Source organism: Amia ocellicauda, chromosome 7 (assembly GCF_036373705.1).
Source record: "Amia ocellicauda isolate fAmiCal2 chromosome 7, fAmiCal2.hap1, whole genome shotgun sequence".
In the NCBI taxonomy this organism is placed as follows: Eukaryota; Metazoa; Chordata; class Actinopteri; order Amiiformes; family Amiidae; genus Amia; species Amia ocellicauda.
In genome coordinates, this window is record NC_089856.1 from 12430784 (window position 1) to 12445000 (window position 14217).

General features: G+C 45.9%; 1 protein-coding gene across 1 annotated transcript in view; it reads right to left on the bottom strand.

Moving 5' to 3' along the window:
• Positions 1–1556: 1556 nt before the first annotated feature.
• The window catches only part of LOC136752814 (nuclear receptor subfamily 1 group D member 1), a 19334-nt gene continuing 6673 nt past the window's right edge, over positions 1557–14217 (bottom strand). The window contains exons 2-8 of the mRNA XM_066708455.1: positions 9176–9478; positions 8911–8999; positions 8546–8690; positions 4621–5198; positions 4115–4300; positions 3700–3910; positions 1557–3332 (exon numbers count right to left, since the gene is read on the bottom strand). Of these exons, the coding sequence (XP_066564552.1) occupies positions 3136–3332; positions 3700–3910; positions 4115–4300; positions 4621–5198; positions 8546–8690; positions 8911–8999; positions 9176–9478 (1709 nt within the window). The 3' untranslated portion in view covers positions 1557–3135. The remainder of the gene's footprint in view (positions 3333–3699; positions 3911–4114; positions 4301–4620; positions 5199–8545; positions 8691–8910; positions 9000–9175; positions 9479–14217) is intronic.

The window sequence follows — 14217 nt, forward strand, 5'->3', positions numbered from 1 at the left end:
GCAGGGGAATGCAGATTAGTGATTCATTTCTTGCTAAACAGCTATTATGACTAAAGTTATTGCATTTAATTTCCTTTACTGTATTGTGCTTCTTGAAGTGAGTATATTTCGTGGCAACTGCCAGCCACCCCGGGTAAGGGTGCATCTGCTGATAAAAGTAATCAATCTGTGCTACAGGTCTGCTACCTGTGCGACAGTATGGCCCCCTGACTTTCAGCCTTGTGGGGGCGCCCGTGCTCTATCTGCATGTTACAGGACCAATGCATTCAAGAGCGAGGTTTATTCTCACCATAGATGGCGATACTTTGTAGAAAGGGTTGACTGCTATATTTCCAATACCAGCAGAGGGCGACCCAACCCAGGTCATTATGTTATGTTCGGCTTGTACCGACAGTTGTTAGTCACTCAAAAGGCGAGATCAGTCAGCGATTGGCTTATATATACTGCAGGAAAACTAAAATTCAATTCTGAACACATTGCATGCGGAATAGTGACGTAGGAGGACACTCCGCTGTTCTCCCTCTCCATCTCAAACAGACCGCGTTCAAAATGACGTGTAGACTACATCAATCGCATTTTATTAGGCTTACTGTTTATTTCGGCGGCTGATATCCGTACGTGTATCACAACATGTGACCTCCTATAGTTGTTGTTTATAACAGAAAAAAGCAAGTGTAAGATTTATTTTATTTTATTTTACAAAAGTGACTAGCTGTTGCATACTCCAGGTCATATCTGCATATCACGACGTCAGATCTGTGACGTGTAGCTGAAAACAAGTTCGTAGAATCTAGACGTATGTTTCATAGATTATAATGACAAATATATCCGTTGGAGGCTGATAGCCTGGGATGAAATAAATAATACAATAAGACGCAGGTATGTGTGTATTTACGCCCCACCCATTCCCAGGCAAAATAACTGTTTATCAGTATATTTGGGTAATGAGCGAAACCACTTTTCATTGGTTGACATCTGCACATACTGCAATATTTAAATGATTATTTCAATGCAGGTATACTGGACTCTGCAGTGTATGGAATTACTTTGGGTTTGTCTCTATGCAGCACTTTTACAAGCAAAGTACTTTATGTTTTTTTTAATTTTCATTGTGGAAGTACTCAACAGTTATACACACAACACATGTGGATAAAACACACTGGAAATGTAGCTATTTTTTTGCCTGAACTATACCATGTAGCCTTGTACCTGCTCCATATAAAGTCTAATATAAAGGTCTTGACACCAGTTCCCCTAATCAAGCCCAGGCTCTGACTCCCAGTTCACTGAAGGCTTGAGCTACTGCACTGACCTTCTCCAGGGTTTGTCCTTCAGGTAGGACTCAAAGCTGCGGTTGTCAGGGAGTCTGCGGCCAAGGCAGTTCTTTCAATGCGTACCTCACCCCACCTGCTCCGAGATGAAAACCAAACTTTTATAACAGGGTGTGTGTGTGTGTGTGTGTATGTGAATGATCGAGCATGGAGTGGGAGTGATCGTTGTATAGGTGTAAATTGAAAATGAGGAACAGAGGATAAGAAATGACAGCACAACAGGTGTATAATCTCATATTTTTTTAATATATATCTTATATATATATATATATATTTATATATATATATTGCTCCTATGTAAGAAGAAATAGTAGTAGTAGAAGAAAAATAATGTACAAAATATACAGATATAATGAGGGGCAGACAGAAGAGGGTGGCGGGCAGAAAAACTCAGTTGTGTGGGGGGGGGTGAGTTCAAGGTCCAAGGAACACATGTGGAAAGTGTGCAAGGTTTTTCTAACGCAGTACAGCAGGAGCGAATCCTTGCCCCTTCCCCAGTGCCACTTCCCACTGGAATCCTAAGTTCTTTGCTCTTGGTTCTGATCCAGAATTCCCAATCCAGTGTCACACAGCAGAGTCATCATGGTTTGTGTGTGTGTTGAGGGGGAGGTGGTGGGGGTGTTAACAAGCAAAAACAAATACATTTACAAAAAAATACAATCCCACAATTCCACACAGCTGGGGTACAATTGACAAGACTACTGATGAGCGCCAGTGTAAATATGGAAACTCTAGTGACCCTGCTCTCCTATCCCTCTTTCCCCTATAGACATGCACACAAACACTCAATCACACACACAAACGCAATGACTCAGCAGGACAGGTGATGAACAGGCTCAGCAGACTGCATTCAGGGCACTCATTATCTAAAAGAATCGCAAATCCAATTAAAGTAAAAAGCCACATCGCCTGAAATCTCGTTTTGTTTTAATGATTATTATTAATTATTGATTAAACAGTTTCCCCGATTTGTGCTGAATATGTGTTACTGTCACATTAGGGTAGCCTGTATGTGTGTATTCAGGGGTTGGGCATATACAGTGCTATATACTGTGTATCTTATATATATATTTACATATATAAATATAAATACATACACGCACATTTACATGCATCCATACATATATTCCCTTCTGTTCTACACTGTGCTGGAGCAAACCAGTGTTGTCTGACTAAGAGGGAGGCCAGTTAACAATATCTGCTTCCTGATCCCATGGGTGGGTGTGAGGATGTGGAAGGGCTGGAAACCAAGGAGAGCAGGAATGAGAAATGCCAGAGGAGTGCATCTCTGCATATAGTTTGGTCATTTTTTGTAGTTTTTTTGCATTTCCCCCCCCCCAAGTCTGTCGATCTACAGTGGAAGAGTCTGTCTATGCAGAGCTGACAGTATGTGGAGGTGAAAGGGAGTGGGGTGAGGCTCGGGGGTGCTGGGGGTGAAGGGTGTTACATTTTAGGAAGAGGCCTCCCCCCATCCCCACTGCCCCTTGGGATCCCCCTTTACTCAATAACTGGCAGGTTGTGGGTGATATGAAGTGGTCCAAACGGAGTCAGTGTCCCAGTAACAAATGTTACCATGAGCATTACCAGTGCAAAGGCAAAGCAGCTACATTGTCCACAGCAGCCACAGAGTGTCCCAGGGGGTCGTGGGTGTCAATGTTACCCACAATTCCCTCTGCCCACAAGGTCTAGTTCTTTTCATCATGTATATATTTGTTGATGGGTTTTTGCATGGGGTTTTTTGGTTGTCTGTCTTTGCCAAGGGGGAGAGCGGGACTCCGGAAGTGCGAGGTCAGGGGTTGAGAGTTCAAGGGTCGATGCGGAAGGCCAGGAGCTTGTCGGAGTGCTGGTTGTTGAGGGTGCGCAGGTCAGGCAGGCGTAGCAGAAGCTTGGGGAATAGGGCGGTGTCGTGAGGGCGCCGCCGCGTCACCAGCGAGCGCAGGGCCCGGATCAGGCTCTCCTGCAGCTGCTCCACGGCCCCAACCTCCACGATCCCTGAGCGGTCTGACAGAGAGAGAGAGAAAGAGAGAGGGGTGGAGGTTAGGCTCTGGTACGACTCCTGAAACCCATTTCTTCCTTGCTCTCGATTTGTACTGTGTATTAGGTGCCACATTTCTTGCTTTCTTCCAGTGTGAGAGAAATTGTGCAATTATCATGTTCAACCTGTGTGGGAACCCTGTGCAATGTGGTTGGGATGTTCCATGTGCATGTGGTAAGATGTGTTGGCGGTGTTTTTGTGTTGCCCTGTTGTAAGTGCATGTAGTTAATGTGTTCATTTGGTATGTACTTAGTGTGTTCAATGCCCAAGTAGCCAGTATGTTCAGTGGCGTGTAGTTAGCATGTTCAGTGCATGGCTGGCGTGTTTCCTCACCTGCTGAGACCAGCACCACGGCCATGAAGAGCGCCATCTCATCGGCCTCCAGGCCCAGAGCGCCCAGCTTCTCGCTGAACTCAAACATGGCGTCCAGCAGAGAGCCCATGCCTAGCGCCCTCAGTGCCGCCAGAGGGTACGTCTGCCCGTTAAGAAAGGTCAGTGTGCGCTCCTTTGGGCTGAACAGGGAGCAAAACCGCACCATCAGCACCTGGACAGGAGAGAGAGGGTGAGAGGGGGTTAATATAACACGCTGAGAGTTAAAGGGGTGAGACAGTGAGAGTGTATCAGACAGGGCACGGCGGGGAGCGAGAGTGAGAGCATCAGTATGTGAGTGTGTGAGTTTGTCATTGTTTCAGGGTGCGAGAGCATCCGTGTGTGAGAGTGGCAGTGGGGCAGCAGCAGCAGTCAGTACCTGGAATGTCCCGGCCTTCAGCAGCATGACCTGGTCCTGCTGGCTGAGGTTCTGGAACCCTGGGATGCTCTTGGCGAACTCAACCACCTCCCGCACAGCTGGCGTGAAGCAGCGTGAGAATGACTCCCACACCTGCTGGCTGGACTGGCCTGCCCCCGACACTGGACACGCGTTCAGTGGACACGCCTGGAAGAGAGGGAGTAAAGGGGAGAGAGAGTGAGAGACCAACCTATACCTGGGGTGCCACAACCCTTTCATACTTAACAGGATGTCTTCAATTCTTGATTTTTTGGGCTGGCCGAGGCATAAATTGAATGAGGTCAGATTATATTGGGGGGATTCTGGATTTGCTTGATTTATTAAACTATTTTCCTTTCATTTTCTATATACGTTTTGAAATAAATAATCTGTTGTCCATTGGATGTTGACCAAATAAATCAATCAATCAATCAATCAGACAATCAGAGACACAGAGAAACTGAGAAACCAAAGAATCCCAAACTTACCAGAACTTTGGCTCTGCCCCCAATCCTCCAGGGGCACGAACTTTGACCCTGAGTCCCACCCAGCGTGTAGCCATTGTAATTGGCCGGGTAAGTGGAAGGAGTTGTTCCCACACCGTGGCTCTGATTGGATGAGGCAGTGGTTGAGTAGCTGTAGTGGCTGTTGTCAACGAATTGGAAAGTGGGGCTGTTGTCTCGGTGGGCCATGGGGCAGCGGGAGACAGACTGGTAAGACTGGGGGTAGGAGGGGTAACCCTGGGGTGGGTACGAAGTGGGCTGGGGGTAATTGGACTCGGGGTGGGGGCTGTTTTGGTAGGAGGCGGCGTGGTTGCGATTGTTGTTGTTGTTGTTGGCGGCTCTCTTCCCAAGCCTGTCCTGCCCGTTCACAAAGATGTCACGGTAGGCCCTGGAGATGGCACCGATCGCCTCCTCTGATTGGCTGTCCTCCGGGCTGGGTGGGGCCTCAGGAGGGGAGGAGTCAATGTCCATGGAAGCTGATTCATTGAGGCTGTTCATGTAGCTCTGCATTTCATCCAATAACCTCTGCTTCTCACGCTTTGGGATCCGCCCAAAACGCACAGCTGATAGAGAGGGAGACAGCGAGAGAGAAGGTATTAGACCTGCTATTCATAATATTATTATTAATTCTAATAATAATACATTCAGGGTTGGTGCATCTTTCACCACCATTGTATAATTCCGGTTTTAAATAAAATTAAATTTCAGAATTGTTAAAACTAGAATCTGTATGAAAGGCAATAGCAATAATAATAATAATAATAATAGGAATATATTGTGATTGAATGCTTGCTTAGATTCAGATGAGGGGTAGCAGCTCTGCTTGTGATGGGAGAGCCTGTGTGATAGAGCTGTGCTTCTTCTGTGTACAGCAGCTCTCCTTAATCGCTAATTTTCTGAACCAGAGACCCCCCCCCCGCCCTCCTCCTCCTCATCAACCACCCCCCATATCACCACTCCAACCCCCCCATCCAAGAATAACTGTCAGCTGGAAGAGCTAATAATAGCCTACTACTACATATGCTTAATCTCTCTCGCTCTCTCTCTCTCTATCTCTCTCTCTCTCCCAATATCGCAAAAGTAGGTCAGTGGGGCAGATGCAATGTGATGTCATTGAAAATGCAACAGGCTGAGAGAGACAGAGAAGAAAGAGGGAGGAATAGTGGAGAAAAATTGAGGAAAATAATGCAGGTGGGTTAGGCAGAGAAAGAGAGAATGAGAGAAAGCCAAGGGGCATGGAGTTAGAGAGAGAGAGAGAGAGAGAGAGAGAGAGAAGTTGGGAAGAAAGGCAGAGGAAATAGCTGAGCCTTTGAGAGGGAGGGAGATTTGTGGGCCCTGGTGTGGGTGGGGGGCTGGGTTACTCTAGGTTGAATTAGAGGGCTTTAAATGTTAACTAACATTCATTTGCTTTTATGCCCTTCGTTTTTGGAGAGAAGGAATTAAGGAGGGACAGAGGGAGGCAAGGGGGGGGAAGTGGTTTCAAATCTCTCCCACACATTTACCAAACTACATAAACACACACAAACCCCCCCCCCTTAAAAAACCCTGCGTTATCTACAGATCTGTACGATTCAGAGGAACGCAATCAATCTACACACATCCTGTGCCTGTCTGTCCTAGTTTTTTCAGTATCTGTCTCTCTCACTCTCTCTTTCTCTATCTACCAGCTCTGTCCTGCACACTGACCCGTTGAAGTTCCCTGCAGACATGAGCAGATGGAATTCTGGAATAGATTGTCTTCTAGAACCCAAAGGAACAGAATGTATTGTCCCTTTCTATCTTCATATATAATGTATGTATATATAAAGATATACTCCATATACTGACATAGATATGCACACTGGGGTGTGTGGGGTTTTTGTGGACACCACTACTACTTATCTGGTTACAGCTAAGAATTTTTCAGTATCCAGTAACCCCCAACCCTGACTAAGCATGATACCATATATAGGGCTATAGAACTATAGGGGTTCAACAAGCTTTCTTAAGACATAGAACTCTGCATATGTATACATATATATATTTATTTACTTGTACGTATATTTGAGAATGAGAGATATCTGCAGAGTAAGGCAAAGAGACGGGGGGGTAGTGTGAAAGAATAGAAGGAGATATAGATCCATGTCTGCATTGAGTATTTATATCTATACATCAATATGTATTTGCATATAAAGACACACACACACATAAAAACCACCTAAAAGAAATCAGGGTGTTTTATTTTATGTGGGGTGCTGGCCGTTTTGCAAGACTTCCTGTTTTGCAGTGTTAAGAGTAAAAGGGTTTCTAGGTTGCGGTTTGTTCGGTACGCTTGGAGACGTGGCGGTTTGCGTGTGCACCCCCTGTATCTCACCTCCCCCCCTACCCCCCGCACTTCCGACCACAATAACTGTCAACTGATTTTAAAAAAAGATAACCCCCCCATGGGCCTCTATGCTCGACACATTCACATTCACACAGTCAGACTGCGTCTGCACCCCCCGGAAGTTTCAGGACAGATTTGCAAACACTACAGTAAAAACAAAACAATGACGAAAAGAGGGAAAAAAAACAGAGAAAAGAAAATACTTTTGAGGTCACCTCGAAATAGTTTGTGCTGACGGTGTGAAAAGTCTACGCTTTCACACTGTGTCTGGGAGCTGCATGCTCTGTCGAGAGTGAAGCCCCCCTTGTGTTGAGGGGTTCGAGGAAGGGATGGAGAAAGAAAGAGAGAGCGAGAGAGAGTGAAAGAGAGACTGTTTTGCAGCGCTTGCTCTGGTTATGGTGATACGACTTCGTAGGAGCTTGTATACCTTCATTAATTCTACAAAAGGTTAAAAACTGTGAAGCAGAGTAATCAATGATGGCCTCTGTTCTAATTTCCTAAAAATAACTCCTGCTCTTGCTCTCGCTGGGAAGGACTGATGGCTTTGGGGACTACACAGCTTCTAAACTCATAAATCACTGTCCCTGAGAGAGAGTGAGAGAGGGAGGGGAGGGGGGCAGAGAGGGAGGGAGGGAGAGAGAGGGAGGAGGAGAGAGGAGGATGGAGAAAACTGACAAGGAGGGAGGGGAGAGAGAGAGGGCCAGAAGGCAAGGAAAAGGGCAAAAGAAAGAGTGAGAGAAGATAGAAGGGGATGAGTAAGGGTTAACAAGAGAAATAGAAGATAGAAATAGCAGCGAGAGAGAGAAGGGGGAGTGGGAGAAATTATTTTGCTATAGTACAGATCTGAGATGCAGTCTACTGTGCATTATTGGCCTACAGATCCATCAGAGATGTAGTGATCTGTAAATCTAATACTCTTCCAATACTCAGTTTGTAGTATTATCGGCACCATTCAAACCACAGTCAAAGGGCCCAGCTCCACGAATTTCAGCTCAACACGGATTTTGTGCCACTTAGTTGGAGGCTATTTGGAGCCCTACAGAAACATGGTGTGGATTTTCTCAAAGGCCGTGTCTCTCTGAGGAGGGGGTGGGAGAGTGAGTCAGAAGCAGAGGGAGGAGCTGTGGGCATCGCCACCCACTGCAGGGCGCTTGGCACGGTGTGATGCCTAGCTGCCCAGATGGCAATTCTCGAAAACATGTTTTTACAAGCACATTCTGAGGAACTGGGGCACCGCAAAAAAAACAACCACCCATCAATACCCCCTTTTCCAACCCCTCCTGAAAACAAACAAACCACGAAAGAAATCACAGTCAAGGCTGTTTCACTGAACAAATTAACCATGCCAAACCAAACCCAGATCTGGCCCAGAAAGCTAGCTAAAGCAATCAAGCAGGGGTTGACTGTCCCGGAGACAGCGCTGTAGTGGCATCGGGGTGTACGGGTGTATGGGCCCAAGGTGGCACTATTCTCAGAGAGTTCCCCAACATTACCAGGGTAACCAGAAAGGCACTGCTCAGAGCGAGTCCTATAATGGAGGCTTACCGTCTCGGGACATGCCCACGGACAGGCACTTCTTGAAGCGGCAGTGCTGGCAGCGGTTGCGGTTCATGCGCATGATCAAGCAGTTCTCGTTCTTCACACACATCTTGTAGTGGATGTTCTGCTGGATGCTGCGCCGGAAGAAGCCCTGTGAGAGACACAACAGGCAGGGGTGTGAGTACTTGGGTGGGGGCAGAGGGAGGGCCTAGGCACAATCCCAGTTGTAGTGTAGCTGGAAAGACTACCCCAGTGCTACCCCGGCTCTCTCTCTCACACACACAATCTCTCTCTCTCTCTCTCTCTCTCTCTCTCTCTCTCTCTCTCTCTCTCTCTCTCTCTCTCTCTCCTTCTCCCTCCATATCTCTCACCTTGCATCCTTCACAGGCATGTACACCATAGTGGAATCCTGAAGCAATGTCACCACACACTTTACACAGCAGCACCATGCCTCCAGTCTCTGATGGATGGAGAGAGGGAGAGAGAGGGAGATAGATTTAGAAAATTAAATCTAAAGATACCCGCAGATTGTATTAAACATGCCATATGGACAAAGAACCTGATGCAACTATAAACAGACAGTAAGGTACACAGAGGGACAGACAGACAGACAGACAGACAGTCAGATGGACTCACTTGTGAAGGTGCCAGTCACTCTACAGGGCTTCTTAGTGCAGGGGGGGTGCGAGTGCTGTGCTTGGGGATGATGAGGGGCAGATGCGGGAGGCCCCACATCAGGGAACTGGAAGACTAGTTTGGGGGAGGGAGGAGTGCCTCTGCCACCACCCCGCTGCTGCTTCAGCACCCCAATCTCAGTGAAGGTGACCTCCTCTGGGGACGAGGGCTGCGAAGAGGGAGACTGGGTCTGATACCCACTGGAAGGGCTGCCAGGGCTGGGGCTGGCACTGCCCGCTGACCCTGCATACAGAATTACACCTCCTGCAATACAGAGAGAGAGGGAGACAGTGAATAAATGGGTTTATTATCAAGGTTACCAAATATCTACCAGACAAGATAGCTGACTAGATTAATTGTATGTTCTGTGCTTTCTTTACAATCTTCTTTGCACTGCAGGCATCTGCTCCTTAAAGCGACAATGTAATCCAAAAAGCCAGGCTTTACATTTAACCCAGTTGAACTTTGTAACCTTGTGCAAAGAAATTAAAGAAAGAAGACCTTGCATTGGCTGAAATTAAATGCATCACCCTCGCAAACGCACACATGTACCCAACTATGCATTTCTTAATCCTCTGCGTTTTAGCCTTATACGAAATATTGTATTTATAAATGCAAACTTTTGCTTCACAGGACCAATTAGTATTAGTAGCCTTCCTGTAATTAACATTACAGCTGTTAACTGTGCTTCCGCTTGCTGCTAAGGGCTAAAGCACTATTTATTGTAATGCATTTGTGTATTAATTTATTGACGTGTAAAACTAACTGAGCACTGCGTTTCTGTAATGTAATCTCTCATTCAACTCAGCTACGCAGAAAAATATGTTAATGTTAAGTACATAGTTATGAACGCGAAACTGTGCCAATTGAGCTCCAAAGTCCTCTCATCTCATCTCTCTCTCTCTCTCTCACTGCATGCCTCATTCCCCCCGCTCTCTCTCCTCCCTCTTTCCATTCCTCTACTCATGCGTTGCGGATGAGCTTAGACACTGCCTCACGTGTACCAGCGCTGGGGCTCCAATAATAGCGCAGCTCCCCTGGCGACGCGCCCGGAGTATGGAGAGCTGGCCGACACCTGACCGGCGGCTCACATGGACTCCTGACACAGTTACCGCCTTGACTCATTCGGCTCAGCCACATTCCGCAGTGCTGTGTGTGTGTGTGTGTGTGTGTGGACAATGGGAATTCAAACAGTGAGCATGGATGTTTAACAATATTAAACACACACACAAAGGAAGCAGAGGATACGATCCAATAACTGCATAGAGTCACTGGAATGACACACAGGCTGTACACGTTTTCTATTGTGAGTTTTGTTTGTTTTGCTCTTTTGTGTGTGAGTAGGATCAGTCAAGGCATGTTGGCACAATGTGACCCAAGTATTGTATACATGTGTGTGTGGATGCGGGGGTGGGTTCTCTCAGATAACTGAGCTACTGAACTATTTCTGTGTTTGTGTTTCTAATACATATATAGTACAAACTCCATCACTTCCTTTATTTTACACTCTACATGCCATAACTCAAGAAACTATAAAAGGCTCTTTAAAGTAGTGCACATTACACCTGACCTCTAGTAAGGTGAAGGGTACAGTTTGGACAACACCACTTGTCTTCCTATTAAACCTTTGAAGTTGTTTAATTGCCATGAGTTGTAACCAGCTTATAAAATAGTGGTTTCAATACTTTCATAATAATAATAATGTCGCCACAGTCCACATAGGTGGGGGGTTTAAACAGACAGAAAGAGGGAATCATTCAGCATTATTTGATGTTAATTTAGTGTCCCCTTCTTTTTTTTAAATATGAAATTAAATGATGTTCTACGTGTCTTTTGAACTGCAAGGACACTGCACATCTAAATCCGAAAACCTTTACAACAAATCCTATTTAATCAAGTTAATAATTACTCCATTAGTTAGCTCATGGAAGCTACGCATTTGCTAGGCTAGCCTCATTGGGAGAAACACAGCTAAGTATCTGGCACACCTGCTGCAGAAATCCTGCATCTGTCTCAGAGTGACACGTTCACAATGAAAAGACTGAAAGACAGCCTGTGGGCCAACAGCCGATCTGATGAACCACAAACAACCCACCCCCCCATTCCCCCTAAGCCAGAAAGACACATGATACTGCATCGTGGGAGAAATGCGGTGCACAAAGAAATTAAACCTTTCTGTTGTAAAGATGTGGCTGCTTCTAAATAGCTCTAAATTACATCCCTATACTGACAGGGTATCTGTGTGTCGTCCCCCCCCAAAGAAAATTCACAATCACTCTTAAAAAAATAATGTCTGTTAGGAATAGGAATACAGGTTAGGAATGCTATACATTTAACCTCGCCCCTGCCACACACACATACACACACAAACACACTCATGAATTGTACTTTTCATGCATTTCACATAGACTGCAGACCATTGTATTGTTTTCCTGTAGAACTAGTCTACAGATTTCTCCTGTTCGTCTGTGTGTGTCTGAGTCAGGGGGGAGTGTACAGTTTTACCCATTTATCTTAGTTTTCTTCATTTGGTCATTTATTCATTAAAAACAAAATAATAAATAATTCTGCATGCTGTTCATCGGGGGGTTTAAAGTCTTAAAGCATGGATTTAAGAGAATGTAACTTTCTGTCCCCACACCTACTCTGAGTTTGTGGAGCTCTGTGGTATAGCCTGTCAAACTAGAGGGAGGGAATCTGGACTTTACGCATTATGTGTGTTTGTTGAGTCTCTGTGTGTGTTGTGTGTGTGTGTGTGTGTTGCCTTTCCAGGCACGAGGAGGCAGTGCAAAGCTGCGCAGGCAAACTGCTCTGAACAAATGTAAAGCAGGCATGTGCTTTCTGTTGTGCTGCCTTTGTTAGCTCATCAGCACGCGTGGTGCTGCCGTTTTGCAGTTATAATGTCACGGACTGGGCTGCACCTGGGGCCGTGGCACCCTGCCCAATCCCCCCCACCACCACCACACTCCATGTGAGATTCTCACGATTGCCAGGAGGCATCCAACACTCCCCCACCCCCCTCCCCACTTCCCAACTTCCCCACCCCCGCCTGGCTCACCCTGTCCCGTAACAAGCACAACAATCCCTTACGCCCTCACTAACTGCACTTCCTGGAAATGCTCCAATCACCTGCCAAGCCTCTTTTTCTTGGACTCCACAGGCAAGAAAAGAGAATTCCACAGTTTGAGGAGAGCCTGGCAAACCACTTTGGAGAACCTAACCCTGAACTACCCCTTGAATTAAATCACCCACTTGATATTGATAATGGATATATATTTTCATACACCTCAAACCAGAGGCAAAAATTCACTGAGTGAGGGGAGCGTTTAATGTCACCTTCAACGTAAAAGACTTAAGTAAACAGATATGGTGAAAAGAAAAAAAAGAAAGAAGAATGGGAAGAAAAAGGGGATAGGAAGAAGACAAGAAGGCCAAACAGAGAAGAAGCAGCAGCAGCTATTACAGAGCAGCACAGGACAAAGAGGAATGTGCCACAGGATCATTCCTCAGATATCCTGCCGAGCCCCGTGCTCAGACTGAGAGAATGTGTCCCAAGTCTAGATTAGCCCAGTAAGCAAAATGACACGCCTGAGGAGACTGCGCACACACATGCAGTAACACACACTCCCTTCCTCCCTCCCTCCCTCCTACTCCCTCGCTCACTCATACTAGCACAAGCCTGCGAGATTGAGGTCAGTGCAAACCGTAACATTTAGTGGAGGACCCTGGCAGCCTGTAGACTACACAGCCTGTGAGCTTAGTGTACCCGTGCAGAGGGTAATCCTCCAGGAGCACGGACAGCAGGGCAAAAGGCTATAAAATGCTGGCACATGTTTTGATGCCCATGTTCGCCCTGTGATCTGTTGACAGGTCTTTCAGCATTCAAATTATTATTATTAATAAAAATAGTAACAACAACAATTATAATAATATTGGGCAATTTGACTGGGACGGGATTTTGTCTCTGGAGTCTATCAGCACTGAGGGAGTAGAAAAAGACAAGTTAATGCTGACCAATTTTAGATAGATTGATAGTTGGAAACACAGACAGACAGAGGAATAATAAGGATAGACATGCAATGAATACCCTGAATAAACAAAGATAGATAGAAAAAGAGAGAGGGGGAAGGTCAGAGAGGAAGTAACTGGTCTGAGGAGGCACTTGACTCAGATCCAGCTTTTCTTTCTTTCTTTTTAAATGTCTTTGTAATAAAAAAGGAAAGTAGGTCAATGTCTCAATAGGAACCTGCGAGAACCTAATTATGCAACACAGTGAACCACAGAGCCATGACACATCCAACCATCTCCCAGCACCACCGCCCCCTCCTCTAATTACAACACCCTCCACATAATTACCGGCACTGATTGCTCAGTCTCTGCCTCCCCATTGGCTGGCTATATGGATGCCTTCTCAAGGGCATTGATTTGGTCTTCTTGTTTTAATCCACTACATTTATTATTAATTTGATTATAGGGTGGCAGCTAGTAAATCCGGTAACCAGTGCCAAATCTCCAAACTGCAGGATGTGGTATTGATAAGGATATCTCAGTTATAACACACACATGTACACAAATGCACACACAAAAGCACTTAATCCAGATATGTAACACACAATGCCTGTGCTACCTGCATCTGAGGGAATGAAAACTGCATGGGGATGGATTATGTGTGTATGTGTGTGCACGTGATAAGTGGAAACTAGTAGAAGGGAGGTGAGCTATAGAGAGGGGGCGGGGGGGGACAGGAGGTGGTGTGTTGGGGGGGGGGTTGATCTCTGGATTGGCATGTGATGAAGATTAAGAAATGCACATCTGGATTTTTACACTGAAGCCCCCCTGACACACACCAAACTCGTATTCTAGATCACGAAAGAAATCCATCGCACACATCTGGAACCTCTGCCAACCAGTCTGTTCCCTAACCAGTTAAGCAGCCCCCGTGTAGCACGGGTCTTATGCCAGTGCCAAGTGCAAAGGGACAGTTTATATGAAGAAAAAACAAA